Genomic DNA, 23324 nt, shown 5'->3' with positions numbered 1-23324 from the left:
CAGCAGAGGGAACAGGAGGGCGATGAACCAGAATGCCGATCACCAACCAGAAGTGTAGGCATGCAACTGTAGCACACATTGCCAACTGCCCGCACGGACCCAAGCCAATTGAGACAACAACAATCAAAGCCAACCGCACAACGGCTCCCACATCACAGCGGCACATCACGGGCTGATGGCCTAGGAAGAGCCACAACTCTACTCGCTTATAACTTAGAGCAATGCTCTTATTTGCTCATACCTGAAGAGAATTTGAAACATAAATGAATATTTTGATGACCTTAGAGGCGGTTGGGACTATGCCAATGCTCTCCTTCTCCAGCCTTCATCATGCTTCCCTGCAGCTTTTAGCATCTAATCTCAGTTCTCTCCTTCAGTCTCTCTTGCCTTTCACCTACTTATCCTCCAATTGAGATCAATGCCACCTGATTACTCGTACCCAAGAACACATACCGCTAGATCCAGAAATTACATGTACCAGTAAAAGTTCGCTCCAGGTCAGCAACATCGACGCCAGCTGATTCCCCGTAGCCAAGAACGCACATATGCCAGTCGATACGTTGTTTTACTCCAGCACACGATGTTTTTTTTATCTCCACCATCATAGGCTAGATTATTTAGCACACGTGGAAGCTTATATGGACATCATGGCCTCGTACCTTTTCATGAGTACGTGATTTGTAACGTGACAACAATTTACGTAACTTTGACTTGACCTTTAATCTCATTCGTTACTATTACAATCAACGGTGCTAGTAATTTTAGCTTATGTGGATTAACCTGACGGCTCCGTTAAAACACCCTTATTTTGGTTTTAGTATATAATAATAGGTAGATGATGATACATAAACATAAATCAGACTTACCTTCCATAGGTTCACTCAATGAAAAGCACAAATGATATTAACAAATTAGCCAGTCCGCTACAACAAGAATATAAAATTATTGGACGACCTTCTAGCTGGTTGTAATCGTACTAAAATCAACTTTCTATTTTATGTTTTGTTCACCTTATCACACAATTCAAATAACACAAGTGCGCTTTTTTTGGCTACATGTGGCCAACGAACCGTTTAAATTTAAAATAATAGACATGCAACTTTTATCTTTTCTCACTACTCGTACTTACTGTTTTTGCAACGAGAATAAAATGTAAACCTCATGAACATATTGTAGGTGTTAATTATTTCCAATGGTTGGTCATATATACGTTCTAACTAAAAAATGGCTTATTTGGTTATTCTTTCTTAGCTTTTTCTATTGCTTGCTGGTTGCGTTTTCTAGTTTTTTTTAGTCCAGATCTTTAGGGAAAAAGCTCCACAACATATTTATTTCAATATATCAAACAAAGTTCATACAAAAAAGGAAAATAAATAAATAAATAAATAAATAAATAAATGAAGGTGTACTTGTTAATTACAAATCTATGGTAAAGAGGCAATCCAAGCAATGAACTCCTCATCCGATGCCTAAGCATGGGCATATCATGAATAAAACTAAATCCCCGACTAGCAAAAGTGGAAACAGAGAAGAAGCCATCCTTTCCGATTCTTCCAATTATCCGCATTCAGAAACATAAGGTAATCAACCTCAAGGTGATGACATTCTCTCTGATGCTTCGGTCGACTCAAATTGATTGCACGCATGTCTTGATGGTTATGTAAACTTGTTGTTGCTTGCTGTGGATTTGTTGTATTAGTGAACTTGATGTTTCTGGTATATAATATGTGGCAGAACTATGTCCTGAACTTGCTTTTTCTAGAATCTAATTTCTCTTTTATTGAAAGATGAGGGAAAAACTGTACATGCCAACAAGTGATAAAGAAAACAGAAAAAAAGTGGAATGAATCCAACTTCTTTAAGAACGAAAAATTACAGCAAGAAGGCAGCCTGGGCAGGGAAATTCATCTCATATCAAAGCAACCAGTGCCATAGCTTTAAAATCGCCATGGCCAAATACAATATCCATGGTCCATGGAACTCATGGTCGTCCCAAGAAGAAGGTGCGCGCGTTGCTTATCCCCATTATGGTTAGCTCTATCTGACCTTCTTGTATAATAGAGGGTGCAGTGAGTATGTATTTCAGTTCTGAATTTGGTGTTAGCAATTGATCATGTCCAACGCTCGCTCACGCGCCTGCATGGCGAGGCGGGATGGATAGATCGCTCACGCATCTTCAGAGGCTTCTCTTCCAAAATATTTTTTTGAAACAATTATAAATAATCAATCAATATGTGCTAAACTTGTTGAGCAGCCTATAATCTACACATCCTCCTTGAACTAGTTTGGCCAACCGGATGAACTCGCTACAATAGTTCTCGAGGTTCGAGCAATGGAGGTTCTGTGCCAGCTCCAACGTGCTTAGTGCATTCTCTTCCGAGACGAGGGCCGCCAACAAGTTCTCGCACATGGCCTTCATCCTTTGTAGGCGGAACCGGCACGCTGCAACCAGCAAGTCTTGGGCTACCGTCACTTCATCTTCATCGACACCAGGGGCTAGGTCCACCATAGCAGGCAGTTCGTCGGTGTAGATGAAGTGGAGCATGGCCTTGAAGACTGCGACCGTCGTGTCATTGACCAGTATGTTGTGGTCATCGCCCTTGTTGACCACTTCCACTGCTTCGTATAGGGTTTGGGAGCGCGCAGCAATCAGGAGACGGTGTGCTCGTATTTCGCTATCCTCGACAAGGAACCTTATGTCCGATCCTTGCTCGCACACAAGTAGCTGCTTGAGGTGCGAGCTATTCTTGGAAGGTGACATTGTGGCTATGGTGCCATCTTGGGTCGAGCAAACCTTCGCGACATAAACATCGCAGTGTATGGTAATGGAACCATCGTGTTCTACGTGTCCCCACTTGGCGGAGTTCGTGGTGATGAAGTATGCATACCCCCAATCTGACTTGACTGTAAATGTTTTCTCTAACCATTTTATCTGTCCAGTTCCTCTACGGGCATCCATCATGAAGCGCACCGTCGCCTTGACACCGGTAGGTCCAGGATTTGTCAATAGCTCGATGTACACAGAGACGTGCCCTTTTGCCATCTTTTATCTCTAAATAGGAGCACCCCACTACATGATTTCTCTCAACATGCAAGCTATCCACCTAGGAGCACCCCACAAACTACACTTCTAGCCAATGCAACCATGACACCTCATCTCACCTGCCACCTCAGAAAAAGATCCTTTAGTATTGTCAAATTAATCACTATCAATACGTCAGATCTGCCCCTTTATTTTCATGTAGCTTCGCCTCCACCTTAAATCAGTTGGGTTTAATGGTGGCAATATAACGCTAATGCATCATGTCTTCTACTCCCTGCGTTGCGTACTAATATGCAGATTTTTTTTGAGGAAAAAAATGCATATTTTTTGTTTATTAACCATGCAAACACCAACCGACAACCCATTATATCAAGATGCAAGAAAAGAAACATGGACTGAACGGCCCATCCCGTTGCTTCTTGCTCAAGTGATGGACAACCATCAATGTTTCTTCTCCATCGATATCTCTCCAGCCATTGATGATTGGCGTTTCCTATTCATCTCCCGCATGATCTCCGGAATAATTGGAAACTGATGGAGGTATCCGAAAAGTTCCCGCAATATTTATCCTCTTTATAAACTCTGAGCTCTCCCACGCCATCACGTCAACTGTTGCCAATTCGAATCCGCCGGGATTATACCAGGAGCACCCTCCACTAGGAGAAGCCTGCGCGCGGGGATGGGTCCATCTCGCCGAGTCTCCACTCTCCAGCGATTCCTTGCCGCCGTGCCCCTCCATCGCCTCCTCCTCCAGGCGCCGTGCCACCGCCCAGTCGTCCTCCAGAATTGCATCCCGACATCCTCCAAGACCAATGGTCCGTTCAACTAGGTACAAGCGCCGTCTCCTGTTCCATTTGGAGTTGATTTTGTCCTGACGCGTGAGTAGCATGTTTCCTCTGCACTGCAGGGCACGGGGTTCTCGCTGAAGGTTCTCGCATTGCAAATCGAGCGATTCAGTAAGTCATGATAGCCCTGCCAATTACTTGCATACTTTGTGCCCGTTTTCTTTTAAACGAAACGGAAGGCTCGAAATGAGCCCGACTTTGAATTAACAAAGCCCTCAACCGGCTAGGAGTTACACCAGAAGTTACAACACACGCACGTCAAGCACACAGCGGAACCCAAAACAGAAGACAACACAGATAACGACGAGCTGAAGCGCCAGCTTAAACTATGAAGAGGGAGCCTTGTCTTCTGCAGCACCGGAGCAAACACTACCAAGTCCACACCAACAAACCTCCACCGCACCAAGACTGCAACCTCTGAGGAACTCAACGACGGGCCGACGACCTAGCAGAGCTTGAGGAACCAAAGGAGGGGGTCTTGCGGCGACGCCTCCAAGAAGGTGAATGGCGCGAGAATGCGTCATCGTCGTCGGCAGAAACAAAGGTCCTGCAAAGTTTTCACCCAGACCCGAGAGCCACCACCCCTGGAGCTCGGGCTAGGTCCAGACCAAGCACACAACATCTTCCCCTGGCATTGGCATAAGCACACCGGCAAAGCTACGACCAGACGCCGCCCTAGCAAAGCCCCCCAAGGCGCTAGGAAGGGCATCAGCTACCGCAACAAACCGTGTAAAAGCAGCCAGGCCGATGCTGCGAGTGGGCTGAGACACCAGCGAGAGATCACAGGGTTCCACAAGACACTACTAGAGAAGCAAGCACAAAGTGAGGGCCCCAGGAGAGCAGATTGGGGCGGAGGGACAGAGTCCATCACTTCGAACAGGAGACATCATCGGGACGCCTTCAACAAGGGAGCGACACCCGCAGGTGACGCCGTCACCGGCACAGGCCACAGCCATGTGCAGCTTTCGCCGAGGTCCAACCCGATCAAAATTCCGGTCGCCATCACGAGGACGTAGAGCAGACAAGGCAGCAATCGCTACCGCGCCCCCGACCAAAGTCGCCCTATGAACTAGCCCCAGCTAGACTCATCCGCAGGGGAACGCAAACGCTGGCTGGCAATGCCCGGCCAGACCCAGATCTAGACGTCAACGACGCTATATCGGCGGCAACCCAACGACCTCACCATCCCCAGGTCGCCAGCACCTGCACGCGCAAGCTAGTCGGAGGGAAAACCAGACTACCACCGCGGGAGCAGCAGCAGTACTGGGCACACTGCCTACCCGGCAAGCATGCGCCGGCCCAGGGACCCATCCCGGATAGCCGACAAGAACCTCGCCCCCAAGCGACGTCAAAACCGCCGGAGAACCCGAGAACGCCGGACTCCCACGGCAGTGAACGGCCAGGTCGTCGGATCCGGACCCTCAGTACCCAGATCAGGCCCGAGAGCAGACCAACATGGCCAGATCCGGCCAGGCCCTGGCAGGCCCAGATCTGGGCCCACAAGCCCAGATCCCGCCGCCACACGCCAACCCTAGGCGACCCAGCCGCCGGCGGACCGAGCAGCGCCGCGCACGACCGCTCCACGCTGCAGTCGCCGACCACACGGCCCTCCACGGCCGGAGCAACGCCGGCCCGAGCCGGAACCGACGCGCCTCACCGCGGCGAGGGCGCGACCCGCCCCGTCGGGCCTTCCCAGCAGGCGGTGGGAGGAGAAAACCACCGCCGCCAGCACCGCCCGGGCTTTGCCCGGCGGCTCCCGCCGGCGGCGGCGGCGGGGGGGAGGAGAAGGGTGGGGGTAGAGGAGAGGGAGACGGGGGCGCCCCGGTCGCCCCGCGGGGGGAGCGATGGGAGCGGGGGGTTTTTTTCATTGTGTTGTGCCCGTTTTCCATTGTCCCAATTTGTATTGGTCGTGCTGTGCAGGGACCTATTTTGGTGGATGATGGCCAGCATCACTCGTGGGGTTCTCGACTATGTTAGTGCCACTCTTGGTTCCCAGAATTTAGTGATTGCTATTTTTATAGATAGTATAATATGCACACGGGCAGCAGAGAAATTTACAATTTTTCTTTCCATTTGTTGCAGATCTCCTTAACACTCCCTTTATTATGAATTTTAACATGCCAATTTGTGATACTCGCTGGATATGTACAATGTTTGTCCATTGTCTTTTACTTGACTATGCATCGAAACGGAATGAAAAACTCAGCTAATGCTTCTACGCTAACAAAATTCTTGGGGCCTGCATGCGTAAAATAAGTATCTTCCAATTCGGTTGCTTTGTGTGTGATTTAGAAATAAAATCAGTATTCCATTTAGATTAAAAGAGAGAGGAGAAACCAAAATATCCTCAGTTTGGCCAACCGCAGTTGAACTATAATCTATGCAGGTACGAGAAAAATAGTTCCAAGGTTTTGGCTTAAGGTATTGTAGTTATTAAATTGACCACATATTTACATAGTGCATCTGCTTTAAGATCAAATAGTAGCTTCGGCGCCAGCTATTTTATTTATCTTCTGTAAATCATTTCGTTTGCACTTCTTTATTCTCTTTTTTCTTATAAATTTCTTATTCTTGTAGGTCTCATAATACTAAGATTCAATAATAATAGTTGTGTTTGATCCTTGGTGACAGTCGATTTGTACATAAAGTTATTTCACAATCAATTTGTTTCCGTAGGTATTTTTTTATCAGCCATGCTTGAGAAAAGCACATCACAGAATTATACAAGGAGTAGGGGCGGAAAATGAGGAAATTGAAGATATTAACTAATCAACCGGTGGACCATATATGTCAATTTCGTCGACGATTGCTGTAAAACATTGTATACTCATTTTCTATGTATGTTCACATCTCAAGAGTAAACAACATATCTCAAACTTTGGTGTTCTCCGCATAAAAAAATACTGATAGCAGTACCTTTTAATGTTAGATGTACTTTGCATTTTCATTTCTATGTTATTTCTCAGATCAATTACAATATTTTTGTTAATCGTTGCAATAATATAAGGATTTTAGCAACCGGTATTAACATGATTTTCCGCAGCAACGCGCGGGGTATCATCTAGTTTCCGATGATGAGGATGGGTATACCTTAACCCTCCATTCGTAGCCACCGACCTGAAAAGTGCTGGAACTGATCTCTTTGCCAACTCCATGCTTCCTTTGTACGGCAATGAAGTGTGGGATTTTAAACTCATGTGTTCCCTGAACCACCTCTGACGAGTTGGACGTGCTCATCTGCTGTTGACGTCTGCTGTTTGAGGAGGAAGGAGCATCAGGGCCGGGAGTATTGGCCATGCTAGTCTTGGCTACTTTGTCGGTGATGTCGAGTATAAAATAGCAACAAGTTTCCTTGAGCTCCTTGTAGTCCTCCGTCCCCTTCACGGCGGCGTACACATCAGGATCGGACGCCATGTATTGGATGCACAAGTCTTCTAGTGATTGGCAGCTTTGCCTACCATGCACCGCCATCAATATTGGCAGGATAGACCCTGGTGTCACATTTTCAGACAGTATGTTCTCGCACACGAGCCTGAGGCCTTCGATATCATACCGATCCGCAGCCACGAGAAGGTCGAGTGCCATAGCCGACATGTTGCATGGTTTCATAGGAGGCAGATCGTCAGTGTAGATGAAGTGGAGCATGGCCCTGAAAGTGGAGGTGCTCATGTCCTTGACGGGCAAGGGCTTTTCCCTGGTGTGCCACCGGAACTCGGCGGCGAAGACGGGCGACCGCATGGCGAGCATGAGCTTGTGCGCCTGGATCTCAGCCTCCTCGACGATGAACGTGACGTCAGGCAGCATGCAGCGCCTCCGCCACAACTCCAATTCCGTCTCCATCTCCAGCTCTCCCTGCCCCTCCCCTTCTCCATGAGAAAGAAGAAGCAGCCTTCCAAGATCCTCGGATATTTTTGGCGGCGGCACGACGGAGATCTGATCTGTGGGTGTGTCCGAGTCCTCCTGGAGCACATCCACGGCGCAGTAGACATAGAAGCAACCGTCCTCGTCAACTAAGTCCTCCTGCTGGCTATTGTCATTCAGGGCCCAGTCATCATCCAAGTAACAGTACTCGTGGCGGGGCAGGAGCAGCGACAGCTCCCAGCTTCTGCAAGTAGCCATGGTGGACTCCGAAGGAGTGGGCCAAGCCGGGAAGACGTGCGCGTCACCGCTCCGCCGCTCAGCTGAAGGCCGCCGGTCGCAACCGGCTGGGTGCTCGATCCTGAGGGTGGCCATAGCGACGACATCCCTGGCGGAGCCGGTGTGGAGCAGCTCGAGGGAGACGGAGGAGAGCTCGTGGTCGTCGTCGAAGACGCAGGAGATGGCCCAGAGGTGGCCGCCGGCCTCGAAGCCTCGGGATTTTATGGCCTTCCGCTTGCCGTAGCCGCGGATGCGCAGCTGGTGCGTGCCACGGACCAGCGCCGAGCCATACGTAGACGCCGTCGCCGTCGCCGTCTTGGTCTGCGTCGCCATCGAGCCGATGGGCCGGCCAGCGGGCCGCCAGGCTAGTTGTTTGGTCGATCCATCGTCGAACTATGATTACGATGAGCGATCCAATATGTGTGCACACGGCTACGATATATATACCAAAAAAAATTGATAGGTATCCTTATCGGGCACGGACTATCGGCTCTACTCCAGTTAAGGAAACGGAGTACTTTTTTAACAGCACCTTTAGTATTTTTTTTAAAGCATCAAGCTTTATTTACAAAACTTTGGGCATATCGCCAACAATAACGAGTTGGCAAAAAGCCTCATTGGCATTACATGATTTACCCAAAATAGCAATTTCATGTGCTACTTTGTTTCCGTCACGTCTACATGCCCCTACTTCACTGCAGGAGAACCAAGAATGGAGTTGGATCTTCAAGTCATTAAGATTTGCAGCCAAATGAGAGAAATCAGAACCATGTCAATTCAGGGCCAAAGCGAGCAGTTGGGTATCAGTCTCAAAGACCGCCCATATATATAGCGCCTAGATCCACTGCTATATCCACGGCCCTAGCCGTTGCATCTAGTCTGCATCGTAAGCATGAGTGACGCTAATGACCTTGCCGGCGCTAGCAGCTACAATTGCACCTTTGTGGTCTCGTACAATAACTCCCCAACCAGCTTGATTTTCACCTGGGTTATAAGCAGCATCGGTGTTAAATTTCAAAAACCCTTCCGAAGGTGGAGACCACTTCCCCTTGTTAATTTTATTTTTTATTTTTTCCTTACTCAAGAGCTCGAAGAACTCGTGTGCTTGGCAGACAGAGCGCCTACAGCAAGCACTGATAGGGATCTCTCCCTCTCTCAGCTTGTTATTATTCCACCAGTGCCACCAACAGGTTAAAATCTGAACTCGCTTATTTTTCCGTCAGTTTCCAAAGTAAGTCAAGTGTATGTGTTGATGAAACTGTATTTTCTAGCTTCAATCTAATAGTTTCCATGCCATTTTTGCGCCACACTTCCCTTACTACTTTGCACCTGATAAATAGATGCGCGCCATCTTCATCTACTCGCCCACTAAACAGACATTTACAGTTGTCTAAACTCACCCCTCTAGGCCGCAGATATATTTGTCCGCATAGCCAAGGAGTTGTGATCAGCTATTCTCCGGGTAAACATCTTGATTTATTTAGCGCTGGATCCATATTCTTCGCCAGAAATCATCATTGCATTTATTCAGTGTACTTGGAGCAACCGAGCTGGAACTAGCATCCTCCCCACATCTCTGTTTTTCAGTTTCCATGTAGAGCTTAGAGTATCTCTAACAGAGCCTGTAAATTGGGCAAAACCGAAAAATAACTGCTAATTTACGGGTTCGGTTCACAAAATGGCGCAGATCAGTCATCGTAAACGAGCCAAAACCGAAAAAAAGTTTTCAGGCCGAGACCGAAAACCCAGCTCGGCCTGTATTTGAAGGGGCTGAAACAGCGAACTGAACACGAACCCCTACTCGTGGCGCGCTGAAATTTCAGCTCGAGCTAACTGCTTCCGCCGGTACAGTCACCAAAATCCAACCAAATTCATCAGAATACGACCAAATTCTGGCGAGCTCGCGACGGCATGGGGCGGCACGAGGCGAGGCGAGCTCGCTGCAGAGTGGAGCGGCGCGGGGCGGGCGAGCTCGTGGGCGGCGTGAGCTCGCGTGGGGAGGGGTGAGCTTGCTGCGGGGCGGAGCAGGCGTGGCCGGGGCCGAGGCGAGATGGCGCGAGCGGGGCCAGGCGGGGCGGAGCCGAGGCGGGGCGGCGCGGCGCAGCACGGGCGAGGTCGGGCCGAGGCCGGGATGGGGTGGAGCCGGGGCGACGCGGCGCGGGCGGGGGCTGGGGCGGACGGCGTGCCGCGGGCGGGGCTGGGGCGGGCGGAGCCGAGCGGGGGCGGAGCGGACGGAGCCGGGGGCGGGGCAGCGCGGCAAGGGCGGGACCGGGGGCGGCGAGGCGCGGGCGGTGCCGGAGCGGGGCAGCAGGCCTGGAATTTGGCCGGAGGATGGTGGATGGAGCAAGGAAGAAGAAGGAGGAGAAAAGAAAAAGAAAACTCTGACATGTGGGTCTAGTGGCATAATTAGGAATATGTTTTTTTACAGTTTTTCTTTACGGGTTCTGATCTGCGTCGGCATTTTTTCGACCCTTAAACACGAGTTCAGTGGCCTGAACTCACGTTTTACAGTTCGCATTTTTACGGGCTCTGCTAGAGATGCTCTTATATGCTTGCTTCATCGTTTTCTGGCCTTTGTCATCAGAGTGTCAGGCAATAAAATCCTCACCACCATCACATACACTTTTAGTTGGACACCAGTTAGGCGACGAGAAATGGAATCCCACATGTAGGAAGGTCTTCCTGGACTATCTCTACCATTCAACTGTTGGAGATTGGTGCTGAGAAGTTTACATAGCACCATTTCCACCTTTGTCTGAGCATTTTATAGAACTCCACTTAATTTTTCACAGATTATATGTTTTCCACTCCGTTTCTAGCTCAAAAATAATAAGACTATGAACTGCAATGCAAACGGAATTTTTTATTGACAGAAAATGAACCGATGTTCTTGTGTAGTATTCAGCAGGCACTTATATACTAGATATTTTTATGCAGAAGATACATATTAGTTTCATTGATGTTTCATCCAAGAATTATTCAACAATATTTTACACAATATTTTTCTAAACATTTAGAAATATTTATCAAATAAATATTTTCAATTTTTGGTTAGCATAGATAGATCAGTGGACTTTGCGCAAAAAAAAAGCAAATTGATTTTTCCAATTAATTTGGAAGGCAGTTAGTACTAACTACATTCCTCCTTGCTAGAAGCTAGGTACATGTTTGGAACTAAACATTGGTGTGCTTGTTTTTCAAGTTTCTTGATGGTAACTTTGCGAAGCACAGCCCGTAGGCTGATTTATCGGTGGTATGTAATTAAGGTAAATACATTGTACATAAGTAAACTCTTCATGTTTTTTTTAGAAACAGGGTACAAACGCAGACGCACACATATACGCGTATACATCCACCCATATGAATGCACACAAGCACACCCTACCCCTATGAGCACCTTCGAAAGACTGAGTCGGTGGATTGGATCTTAAAATTGACGAATTCACCACAGGTGCCTCGCTGTCGATGGAAATGTCGCCTCCCACTGAATGAATATTCCGTCTTCATGAGACATACGGATGTCAAATTTGAGATTTGAACTCTTGTGGGCTGGGGGTACAACCACCCTCCTAACCACCCAATCTCAGGTTGGTTCTCTTCATGTTCTGTAGTGTACTTAAGATTGGACTCCAGGTAGATTATTTTCTAAGCGCTCGCGCTCCCAACGCAGATGCTAATCGGGAAAACCGTCGTCCTTCGCCCCAACTCTCGGGAGACCAGGCAGCGGCAGATCCAATCTCCACCGACGTGAGATCTGGGCCCCTCTCCCTCCGCTTGCCGCTCCGGCGGCAGGAGGGGGAGGGACCTCGTTCCTCCTCCGTTTTGTAGTTAGGGCTTGGCTGCTGTGGTGCGTCGTTGGGGTGGTGGGAGCAGCGTCCGGGCAAATAAATCTGCCTCAACTTCACTCCCACACCGGCGACGACCTTCACGGCAGCGTCTCGGAGTTGTTGGCAACGTGTGCTTGTCGATCTTTCAGGTCGGCAGCTTGGTCTTCTCGCCGGTCTTCAGATCTAGCGAGATCTGTTTCTCGACGTGTCACTGGCGCTTGTCGTTGTCCACGACGTCGCTGGGGGCCGGGGCGAGGTGGTTCTTCTGGAGCGAAGATGTTGGTCCGGAGGTGGTGGATATGCGGTTCTTTCTCGACTTCGTCGATGGGAGGCGGCGTATCTTGATCCAAGACAGCATGGGGACGTCCCCCGGTCGACGTGCCACAGCGACATGTGCCTCGCTACTTGCAGCAGGCCTGTTCATCGACTCACAAAGCCTCGTTGACGATGGTGCTATTTTGGATCTTGCAATGGTGGAGGCTCGACGTCACTTCTTGCGTCCGTCTCGACGGCGTTGGAATTGGGCGGCGGCCGCTGGCTACGGTGGTTGCAGGAAACTCTAAGGATCATTCTGTATTTTTCGATCCTTGGATTTTATCTGCAAATTCAGGATAATCGTTGTATCCCGGTTTATCTTTTAGTTTTCACATGTGTTGCCTCATGTAACTTAGTTTTCGATTAATGAAATATGTGGTTCTCAAAAAAAAAGATTGGACTCCAGGTTGGTGTACAGATCGGACTGAAACTCAGCTACGTACGTGTTATAGAAGGTCTTGTACAGATTGGATCATTACGGAACACAGAGTCAATGTATTATGTATATAATGAAAGCACGGCGTCCACAGATTGATCGTGCCACCGAAAAGCTTCCACCAGAAGATCGATCAATGGCGGAGTCGACGACGACGCTCTCGGACGACGCCGTCCGTGAGATCCTCCTACGCCTGGACGACGTGGCCACGCTTTTCCGCTGCGCTGCCGCATGCAAGAGCTGGCGCCGCCTCGTGGCCGAGCCCTCCTTCCTCATCCAGCGCCGGTGGCCGCGCTCCCTCGTCGTGGGCTACTTCACCCAGCGACTCCGCGGTACGAGGTTCCCGGGGACAAGCCCCACGAACTCAAACAGCCAGCTCGCCTTTGTGCCGTTGCCCGGACCTTCGCTGCTCGGCACTCGTCGATGCCCCCTCAGCTCCTTCTTCCCTGCCGACGATGTTGCTGCGGCCGTCGTCGACCGCGCCTTGCCGCTAGCCACGCGCGGCGGCCTCCTGGTGGTGCGCCTCTATCCGCACGACGACGACCTGCAGCCCAACATCGTCCGCTTGGCTGTGTGCAGCCCGCTCGCCGGCACCTGGGATGTGTTGCCCGAGTTAGACTTCAACACCATGTTCGCTTGCTCCGACGATTACAACTGTGACATCCTACCGAGCAGCGGCGCCGGCCATAACAGGCCGGCCTTTCGTGTGCTGATGATCGGCGGGGACAAAGACGAGGCGCAGTTCAATCTCCACACTTACGTCTCCGGCGACGCGAGCTGGAGGGAGCCAACAAAATGCCTCAACAAGATGGAGCGCCAGATCTGGTCTATGGTGCACGACCAAGCGGTTTTATGCCGAGGCTATGCGCACTGGTTGTTTGTTAGCCAGACAAACTTCTTTCACCTGCTAAATCTCAACATCGAGACCGGGCGCCTCTCCTTGACAAAGCTCCTTTGTCCGACCAAGGAGGATGTCTTCCTCCTGGCCAGGGACCCCACGTATGACTATGCAACTAGAAGAGAAAATGTCGAGCGTGCGCTACGTGAACTTTCATGCGCGAACCGTCTTACCGCCGCAGCAGATGGAACGTTGTCGCTCTGCGTGTACCGTGGACGCCGTCTAGAGATCTGGACTCCACAACAAGAGGAAGGACACCAGAGTGGAGATGGTGATGTAGAGTGGACTCGCACTAGGTTGGTCGACCACAGACTGACCGAGCTAATCCAACCGCTTCAACGGCCGTCATGCATTTGGTTGGGAGAGAAGAGCGCCACTTTGCTTGTCAAGGACTACCATGATCAGCGCATCTACAATGCTAATCTCGACATCGGGACATTAGAGGAGGTGACGGACCAGTTCCATGACCATGCTCGTAGCACCATTATGCCCATGGAGATAGATTGGCCGACCTTCTTCATGTTGCGTCTTGGTAGCCTCTCGTAAAGAAACATAGCTGCACGCAAGTTTATCAAACTTAGAATATTTATTTTTTTGTTCAAGAATTTATGAGTGAAATGCTATATATTGTTCTACCATATGGGAGATGCATGAATCGTTCGTACATGTTTTTTATTTAGATGAATGCATGAGTTATGGATGCATTTGGTGATGTAATTTAATGGATCAACATATATTTCCAGATCAACATAATTTATCTATTTATTACTTGGGTCAAGTGTTGATCTTTTCGGTAGGATATACTACCTCCATCCTAAAGCTTAAGGCTTATATTTTAAAAAAAAATCAAGTAAATTTTAACCAAACTTTCAGAAGAATCTATCAACATATATGATATTTTATAGATAACATATGAAAATATATTTCATTATCTATCTAATGATATTAAATTTTTATTTTACATGTTACTGATTTTTTGTAAAAACTTAGTCAAACTTAATATAGTTTGATTTTGTAAAAATAATATAAGTCTTAAACTTTAGGATGAAATTAGTATAGCGATATATAGCTCCTTCCGGCGTCAGCTAGTTCGGCCGTCCTTCTTCGCCTGTAAGTTCTATTACACCTCGTCCCCTACCAAGGCCCCTACCCTCCCTATCCAGTGCTAGAAACATCTGCTATGACTCATGTTTCTGATTCAACTAGTTTCAGTAATAGTATGTTATCTTATCTAGTAAAAGGGAAACTACCGAACAAGTTAACACCCTATTTATACACTTACCATAGTGTGCAGAATTCAAGCAAGTGCCAACTGCCGAAATCATATATCTCTACACCAGTATATTCCATACAATTATTGTATCTCCGTCTCGAGTACATGAAACAATACTCCATACCTAAATTTTATTAACCTCTAAATTTCCAGGAAGGTTAACTGCACCAAGAAGTCATCTGAATTTTTACTTGCTCCGAGTCGATACAGGTGTGCTATTCCGATCCATAAATTGAGTGACAGAACGAGGCTTAAAATACGTATACAGCATCACCTAGTCTTTGTTTGCTTCAGGTTTTCGGAAAAAATCGAGACCTCAGAAAGTATGGGACAGAGACCAGGGAAAACAATTTTAAAAAGAAACAAAGAGGAATGCTGCAAGAGATTCAGGTCAAGCCCAGCAAAAGCAATGACATGTCCATTTCAGGCCACTTTTGAGCCCATTTTAGTGTGTGCTGCTCAAGGAAAAAAATAGCGCGCTATAACAAAATAGCGTTACTGCTGCTATAGCCCGACTGTCACTACTTCAGCAGCTGGAATGCCAAACCAGAGCCTGTGAGCAGCATCCAAGCCAGCCTGAAGCATTAGCACATTCAGTTTTTTCATGGAAAATTGTCCACGGAACAACCAGTAAAGTGGGAACAAAATTAACATCTGGCTTGAAACTTTCCATAAGGATACGCTGGATGCAAGCATCTATTGGATTAATAATGAAACATTATCATCTGCGGGCAAACATGTATGTATCATGCTTAGATGAGAGGCCCACGATCTGAAACTGTAGCAACAGCATGGCTAACTGAAACTGTAGAAACACGTCATGGTTTGACATACTTGTAATCAATCTTCTTCTGAATCCTGTCGACTTCTAACTGAATCAACCTTTTCTCTCCGTTGCAGTAGTAGCAACTTTACCTTACCAGCAGACGTCACGCGTGGAATTTGCTCTCCATATTTCTTGTCCACTGAGCTGAACTTGAGATGCCAAAAGTGCCTAGTTGCAGTCTTGCAGATAAGATTCATGTCAGCGTCGTCCAAGATAAACTCTGTTTTTCTATCTTCTGAGCCAGTTTGTTTGCTTCAGCTTGCTTCTGCCATCTAACAATGCCCTTGATGTTCATGAAGCGTCTCGAAGTCTTGGAAAGATGCTTCCAGAGGCCATGGCCCTAACAAACAGATTTTTTTAAAAAAAAAGAAGGCCTGGAAAATAGTTTTTTACTTTCCATTTAGATCAGGAAAATAGATATGCAAAGCATGAAGCAAATTCTAAAGAATCACCGGTAAAATGGAGAGTAAGATTTAACTTCTCCATGCTCTGAGCAAGGATATTAATTCATTTTGTATCACTGGCAAATTTCTATTCCAACATAATTCTTGCCTCAAGATTCATTCAACCAAACAGTGTGGTCCAACATTGCATCTTTAACTTGACCACTCATGCTTATCCAACATGCGGAACTTCACAGCAACCGGTCTAAACCAACACCTCAAAATCCCTACCGCTAACCCTGACTGTTCTCTGCTCTGTCTTCTGTCTTCAAAGAACGAAAAAACATATCTAATGTACAGATGAGAAATTTAATATTCTCTAGCACTTCCCATTGTTCCGAGCTAGCTAAATAAAGAAAATGGGCAAAACGAATGAATAACACCTAGCAAGCTAGACTGATCAAAACTTTGCGAGCTGGAGAGCGAGCTCAGTGATCAGCCTGTCAAGGACGAAGTCTGCCACCTTGTCCCCTACCTCATCACCATCCCGCCGAAACTCCACCCAGCGGTCCGCCCTCACCAGGTCGCTCGACAGAATGCCATCAACGTCCACATCGAGCTCCTCATCAAGCTGGTAGCTCACCTTACCCCACAACTCCTTCATGGCACGTTCCCCCACGGGCTTCGGTCGAGCGCAGTTCGACCCGCGATTAGCGGCATCGTACTTCCTGTACATGTCGAGCAGCGCCTCGTTGGTCAGGTCGAACAGGAGGAACTCATCAGCGGACATGTCGGCCATGGCGAGGTTCGACGCAGCGGTGGCGGAGAAGCTGAGATCGCTGTGCTGGCAGTCATCTTTCTGGAGAGCTGCCATGTTATGCGAGTGCCATGCGTCAAAGAGCGGTTCGGTGGCGAAGCTGGACCTGCTGAATATGTCCTTGACATAATTCAGCACGGCTTCATCCTTAGGATCTGTTAGTTGCAGTTGGAGATCATTCAGATCGCTGAAATTGTCCTCTTGTACATTCAGATCGTCATTGCCAACTGAATTGTCAGGTTCACTTGAATGGACAATATCTTCTTCCAGCGATGATGAATCTGTGAAAAAGAAAGTTTCAATTGGAACTGTTAGCGAGAGTATGAAATAATAAGTTGGACGAATGTGAAACGTACATTTCTGAGAATTTCAATTATTAATGAGAATATATAATTTTGCTTATTAAGAATGTCATTCTGAGATGCTAACCCAAGTGAAGAACTCCCAAATTAAACATTCTGAAGTGAAAATATTTTTCTAAAGTTATAGAAAGCTAATGCAGGTTTAGCATGCTAGAAAAAAAATCTCACCATCCATCATTGTATGGTCTGAGAAGGCCACATCCAGAACAGAGGTTGGACTTTCAGTCTCTTGTTCACATCCTAAATTTAACTCATCTTGAGAATCTTGATTGGGGTCAGGAACACAGCATGTACCTTCAAATGACTGGATGTGATTGTCGTTAGAAATCATTGGGTGTTCTTCTGCAACGTTGGTGCCTTCTGAAGGCTGAGCGGTGCAGGACTTGATCTGATCATCATAAACTGTTGTGTGTTGTTCTGCGATGTCGATGTCTTCTGATTGTAGAAGACCTAGAAGAGTAAATGAATCAGCCTCTGTCGAAGAGTGAATACCATCTTCATCATTACAAGATATTGCATGTTGTTCTGGGATGTCAGCTCCTGATGCTGAAGGATCGGTACACATATTGGCTTCGGTTGAAGAGATAACCAGATCATCATCACAAGTTGCAGCAGCATGTTCTTCTGAAACATCAACCACCTCTAAAGGTAAAGGAGCAATGCATAAATCAGCTTCAGTCGATGCCTCGACACCACGCTTTTCTTCACTCGACAACTCTTCAGGTACCTCAGTGTTCTCAGAACCACCAGCAGCAACCTCACTGCAAGAACTCTCATCCACAGCGGATTTCACATCTCCGTCAACATCAAATTTGTCCAAAGCATGCAATGCCGAGGCATCTTCTGGAATCACAAGATATTCAGCAAGTCTAGCCAAACCTTTTGATTCCAAAGAATGATTCCTAGTAGACCTGGAGCTTGTCAGCACCCTTTTGGACTCACTGCTTGAGATGGAATCAAGCAAGTGAGAGTAGCTCTCCAGTGATTCAGACAGCGAACGTGAACGCCGAAAACCTTGATTTACATGTCTCCTTGAGGTGATGCCCGTGTAAGGTTTCAGACAATCCCTATCATATGTGGCAGACGCTGACCGGGGAAGCTCTTCTATGATTGTTTCTCCAGACACCTTCTGCCCATACGGAACCTTATGAAGAATCCCATCCATCGAAATGCTACGGTGGCTCTTCCGTTTCATGTGCTCCTCACCTGTACTTACGAGCTGCGAAAAACTCATATCCCTACCTGTACCATCCAGGGTGTTGTGTTGCAAGTTTGTACCAGTTGCATTTTGTAGTGACGATTTCGCACCATGTGAAGGACCATTTCCATTGGCAGCAGACTCACCATCAAAAACATAGACATTGCTTTCCAGATAATGTATCGAAAGGGTGCGCAGCAGCCTTGGTGCAACAGGAAGCATCTTTTGTTTCTGACCTTCCTTTCCATACAATTTTCTTGAAATAAAGGACCTTAGACCTGTCTTGCCAGAGTTCTTTTTGGAATCCTTTTTTTTATTTTTAACCTGACATACGAGAAAATAATGGGATACGATCAGTTTACATGTCCAAAGAATAAAATAGTTGGAGGTGTATGTATTTTAGAGGACATAAGTACTTATTAAAATTAATTATATGTAATGCAGTGGCAGCACACAAATCGTCATATACCGATGATTGTAAATACTCTACGTACTTTCCTAAATAAACCTTAATTCCATTAGAACAAATGAGCAAAACAACTGTACAATATATTATTTGTATTAGGTAGATGCAGCAGCTCTTAAACTGTAGATGGGGTATGAAAATTGACTACTGGATGTACATAAATACTTCCTCTGTTATTATTTATAAGATGTTCTGGCAAGCTAATTAAGCTTGCTGAAACGTCATATAAAAAGGAATGGATGTAGTACTACATAGAGGAAGAGAACTTCACAGATTTTCAATCAAGGTGAGTTGTTGGTATATACCTGAGTGTTTTCATGGTCCTCTGTGACACCACTGTCATCATCTTTCAACGGAACATAGCAACCTCGAAGTCTACTTCCTGCAGTTAATTTCATGGTCATGGTCAGTAAGAATACTCCACATATCGTTTTAGGAGCATATATAAGTTGAATACTTGTAGATGCTTTAAACAAGGTATGCATTTGGTAATACTTCCACATAACAAGGAATTAATTATTTAGCACATTAAGCGTTAAGCAGGAACTTTTTCATCATTCATTATGAAAGGTCAAATGGGACAATCAGAAAAGCATTTGAGTACAGAATGACACATATTAGCTGCCGTGCTCTGTTTCTTCACTGGATCAAGCAAATTACTCAAGGAAACTCCAAAATGGTTAAAGATCGATCAGTGGCAACTTACCGCCAATGTTTTTCTCCTGACGATGTTTCTTGTCAGAGAGCATCTTCATAGACCGTGGACGCCGGCGAAGGCCGAAGAACTGAAGAAAGCTCCATCGACACCCCTGCATTTCCTTCCCATAAAATGTGGAGTCCTGATGATGCAGCAGCTGGGCCATTTGTTCTTGGCCCAGCAGCAAAGCGCACGGATGATGAATTAATAATTCCTTATCAGTACGACCCGTGCAGATTATGGAATGGTGCCTCGGCTTCCCTTGCCTTTGCGACCTATTATAAACAGATTTGTCAATGATCAACTAACAACCTAGCAAAGCGTGTACCTAACGACTTTAGCAACTCCAAATAGATCATTGCCTGAAGACCCATACTGGAAAAAGTGTATGAACCGAACAGATTTAGTACAGACCAAGTGTCAGCGAAAACCAGCAGGAGAAACGAAGATTGCTAATCATGAGGAAGCACATAAAGTAATCGAGGAGCATAAACCAAGAAACAGGGTTATAGGAGTAACTTAAGAGGAACGTCTGTGCTTTTCTAGAGGGGTCAATGACGGTGACATAAACTCACTTGTTTCCGAAAACACGCGCACAGACACCCACCAACTGCATACAATTGAAACCATTTCTTTAGACACGCCGATTAAAAAAACGTATACACGGATCCTTGTTGGTTCGTTAGTGTCTCAACAACTAATCAATAACAAAATAAAAGCATAGCAGGAGGGGGCTACTTTAATGATGAAGAAAAATGGGTTGTGATTTTCCTCCTATCTGCTTGAAACAACGTATTTAAATCAAGAATGCAGAGGAAGCTTCTGAGAAAGAATCTGATAACTGACGCAGAAACTCTGGTCACATGTTAAGAAAGTGGTTGTTGTGCAGTGTTTCTCGGTATTCCGTCAGAAACACAAGAAGATACTGAACCAAGGAAAAAATTAAGAGAAAAAAACATAGAAGAAACGCATCCAATTGTCATGGAGATAAACCATGCTTGTAAGAAAAAATTACTATAAAATGGACATTCAGAAAGGTACATGCACCATATCATCACTAGACTGATTCACTTGAAGGAAAACCACCAACTTACAGGGTCTCTATAGGACAAACCTAGGAAAGCGGCTTCATATATAAATAAATACTAGTTGTACCCTAACCAAAAGGGAAACAATCATGAGTAGTACCCAATCAGCAAAGTCAAAAATAAGTAATTACTCCCTTCAATGGGATCATCAAGTAAGTACTGTGAAGCCAATCCAATCTATCTAAATATCTAATCCATTCAACAGCCCATCCGTTCCATTCAACCTGTCAACAAGAACAACCAACGGTTTGGAGATGCACGGACCGATGGAGCCATCATTCATGACACTCGATGCGTGATTACTTACTTGAGACATGGAAAACCCCATCAGGCACGGTTAACTCGAGGTTTTTCTGATTTTGTAACTCACGATCCATGAATAAAACGCAGCAGATAGCTGTAACGGCCATGAAAGGAAAAAAAACAGAGCGTTCCTCCATGTCCTCGTCGGAAACAGAGAGTTCCGGCCAAATCGGAAGGGGATTCTTAGTCAGATTGACGTCGCTAGACATGATCCCGTCTAGCCATGATCCAAAAACAACCGAAACACCGAGGAGAGACGCCCTGTTCCTGAATCCTGATGAGGTTCAGTTCTCCTGCCCCTGACGAACGAACGGGTAACGGAACGAGCGAAGAGAAACGCTCGCCACGCACGCACGCCTTTCCGCAAACAGATGAGAAACAGCAGGGACGACGCCGGAGCGTGAAGGCACCGATGAGAAAGAAGGAAGGAAACACGCGAAAAAAAACAAATACAGCGCAAACCAAGAGAAACCCCGTCAAGACTACGGACATGGTCCGTGTGGGAAGTAGCGACGAACCTTGGTGGATGGATTCAGGCGACGCGCGCGTGGCTGGAGCCGCCGACGACGATGACGACGACGATACGGGAAGGGAGGGAGGGTTGGCGCTGCCTGCTCCGCCTCCGGGACCGGGCGGGCGAGGGAGGAGGAAGAAGAGTTGGTGGTGAAAGAAAGAAAGAAAGAAAGAAATGGATCCGGTCCGGGAGGGAGGAAAAGGCTGCGGCCTGCGTGTGCTGACCCGTTGAATACTTCAGCACTCCTCCACACCGGCCTTTCTTACCTCACCTCCTCCCTTAACCTCACCCCACTAATGTCTTCTGTAAATATCCTTTTCTTTCTAAAACAAAAGGTGGGAGCACCGCATCCTGTTAAGGAGGAAAAAATAGACGCGATGTGATTCAAGGGTTTAATCTCCGTCGGTCGGCTAAGACGGGGTCGAGCACGGTGCCGTCGTCGAGGTCCCGAGTGTGCCGAACTGGAGTTACGGCCGCTTCAGGTTTAGGGGCATGGGCGGGGGGAGGACGTCGCCATGGCGGGAATGGGGGGGGGGGCTTGGGAGTGTCGGAGAAAGTGGAGTGGCGGGGGATACTAACGGTTGTCCAGCCTTCCCTGGAACGCCCGCCACAGTGTTCCCACCTCGGCTCAAACCGTCAGTCAATCAGTTGCTCCCACCTCAATATGTTTTGCGTAGATCTCTTTTTCCTGATGGTGGGGGCACCGGATCCTATAAAAAAGAAGGATAGAACGTTGGATTTAGGTTTTTGAGAATGCGAGGAGTGAAATCTCATGTGGGTACGAAGTCGAGAGCGGGCCACTGTCATGTCATGGACACAGACTCGTCGGATTGGAGTTACGGTCGGTTCAGGTATGGGTGGGTGGGGGGAGCGGGCTGTCGAAGATGAGGGTAGGGTGGGAGGAGAGGGCGAGGGTGTGGAGGAAGGAGAAGTGGCGGGAACAAGGTCTATGAACAACGACGGCTTTTCAAATCTAGGTTGTCGGATAGTTACATAGTCGGTTAATTATACTTGGCGCGCACGGATGCATCTGGGCAAGCCGTAGCCTGGATGACGGGAGGATGAATTTGTAATAAAAATAAATATGAAGGGTCAGAAAAAAAACTTTATGCATCATGCCTTGTTTGTAATATAGGAAATTATATATTTGAACGGAGTTACGAGGATTTTCTTCTTCTTTTGTGTGAGTTATAATAGGTAGATGTGCCGATTTACCACACCAAGTTTACTGTTGCCAAAGGTTTAGGAGGGTGAGTCATTGGAGGAGAAAGTTGTGGTAGAAAAGGAAGGAGCATGAGTAATGTAGAAGAAGGTGGAGTCGCGGGAGTAAGGTGTATGACTGAAAGTGCAGAATACATAACCAAGATGCGACCGCCGTGTGAATACTATGAAGAAAAACAAATAAGAATTATCCAAAACAAATATTTCCATTGTGTTTATTTTGTAGTATGACATATTTGAGAAGAGTTATAATACAAACATGTGTTTCTTTCTTTCTCTTTGTGAGGTATATTGGGCAGATTTACGGATTAATAGACTAATGTTATTAACGCCGAATATCTAGGAGAGGAGGGTCAATGTACTACAAAGTTAGGGTATAAAAGGAGCTCGGGGGGGGGGGGGCACAGAAGAAGGTAGAGCAACGGAAGAGGGAGGGACGATAGGACCATAAACGCTCCTTTTGTGTTTAGGGTTTCCTGTGGCGGTTTATACTTAGTGTGTGGGTGGAACATGGTCTATTATTAAACAAGATGCACTTGTCACACGGATACCATGGAGCAAAAACAAACACAAAACACACCCAATAATTAAATCTCCCGTGTTTACTTTATTTTGTAATAGGAAATAATATTTTGAATGGAGCTATCATATGAATAAGTTTTTGTTTCTTTTCCT

The 23324-nt window shown here is 46.8% G+C and overlaps 2 protein-coding genes across 3 annotated transcripts; both read right to left on the bottom strand.

Moving 5' to 3' along the window:
* Positions 1 to 2227: 2227 nt before the first annotated feature.
* On the bottom strand, positions 2228 to 8358 carry LOC124663435 (BTB/POZ and MATH domain-containing protein 1-like). Its single transcript, XM_047201135.1, has 3 exons — positions 7622 to 8358; positions 6957 to 7537; positions 2228 to 3045 (listed from the first exon to the last, which is right to left on the bottom strand). Exons 1-3 carry the CDS (start codon positions 8356 to 8358, stop codon positions 2228 to 2230), a joined length of 2136 nt encoding a protein of 711 aa, XP_047057091.1.
* An 8071-nt stretch (positions 8359 to 16429) lies between these two features.
* LOC124661040 lies at positions 16430 to 21486 on the bottom strand. Of its 2 annotated transcripts, none has more exons than XM_047198899.1 (5): positions 21433 to 21486; positions 19533 to 19798; positions 19132 to 19208; positions 17457 to 18684; positions 16430 to 17081 (listed from the first exon to the last, which is right to left on the bottom strand). In XM_047198899.1, exons 2-5 carry the CDS (start codon positions 19687 to 19689, stop codon positions 16444 to 16446), a joined length of 2100 nt encoding a protein of 699 aa, XP_047054855.1. In that variant the 5' UTR covers positions 19690 to 19798; positions 21433 to 21486; the 3' UTR covers positions 16430 to 16443. The 2 variants fall into 2 exon arrangements, with proteins under 2 accessions (XP_047054855.1, XP_047054853.1); XM_047198897.1 differs by having other exon boundaries at positions 17331 to 18684; positions 21433 to 21482.
* Positions 21487 to 23324: the final 1838 nt, after the last annotated feature.

The sequence above is a fragment of the Lolium rigidum genome, chromosome 6 (assembly GCF_022539505.1).
Source record: "Lolium rigidum isolate FL_2022 chromosome 6, APGP_CSIRO_Lrig_0.1, whole genome shotgun sequence".
Lineage (NCBI taxonomy): Eukaryota > Viridiplantae > Streptophyta > Magnoliopsida > Poales > Poaceae > Lolium > Lolium rigidum.
This window is presented reverse-complemented; position numbering and strand designations above follow the sequence as displayed.

Excerpts from the sequence above, each read along its gene's own strand:
- LOC124663435 (XM_047201135.1), bottom strand. The coding sequence starts at position 8,358 with ATGGCGACGCAGACCAAGACGGCGACGGCGACGGCGTCTACGTATGGC. Across the intron at positions 7,538-7,621 it reads AAGCTCATGCTCGCCATGCG|GGCCATGCTCCACTTCATCT; the intron begins GTCGCCCGTCTT and ends CTCCACTTTCAG. Across the intron at positions 3,046-6,956 it reads ATACCCATCCTCATCATCGG|AGATGGCAAAAGGGCACGTC; the intron begins AAACTAGATGAT and ends TTTAGAGATAAA.
- LOC124661040 (XM_047198897.1), bottom strand. The coding sequence starts at position 19,689 with ATGGCCCAGCTGCTGCATCATCAGGACTCCACATTTTATGGGAAGGAA. Across the intron at positions 19,209-19,532 it reads TCAGGAGAAAAACATTGGCG|GAAGTAGACTTCGAGGTTGC; the intron begins GTAAGTTGCCAC and ends AATTAACTGCAG. Across the intron at positions 18,685-19,131 it reads AGGACCATGAAAACACTCAG|GTTAAAAATAAAAAAAAGGA; the intron begins GTATATACCAAC and ends CTCGTATGTCAG.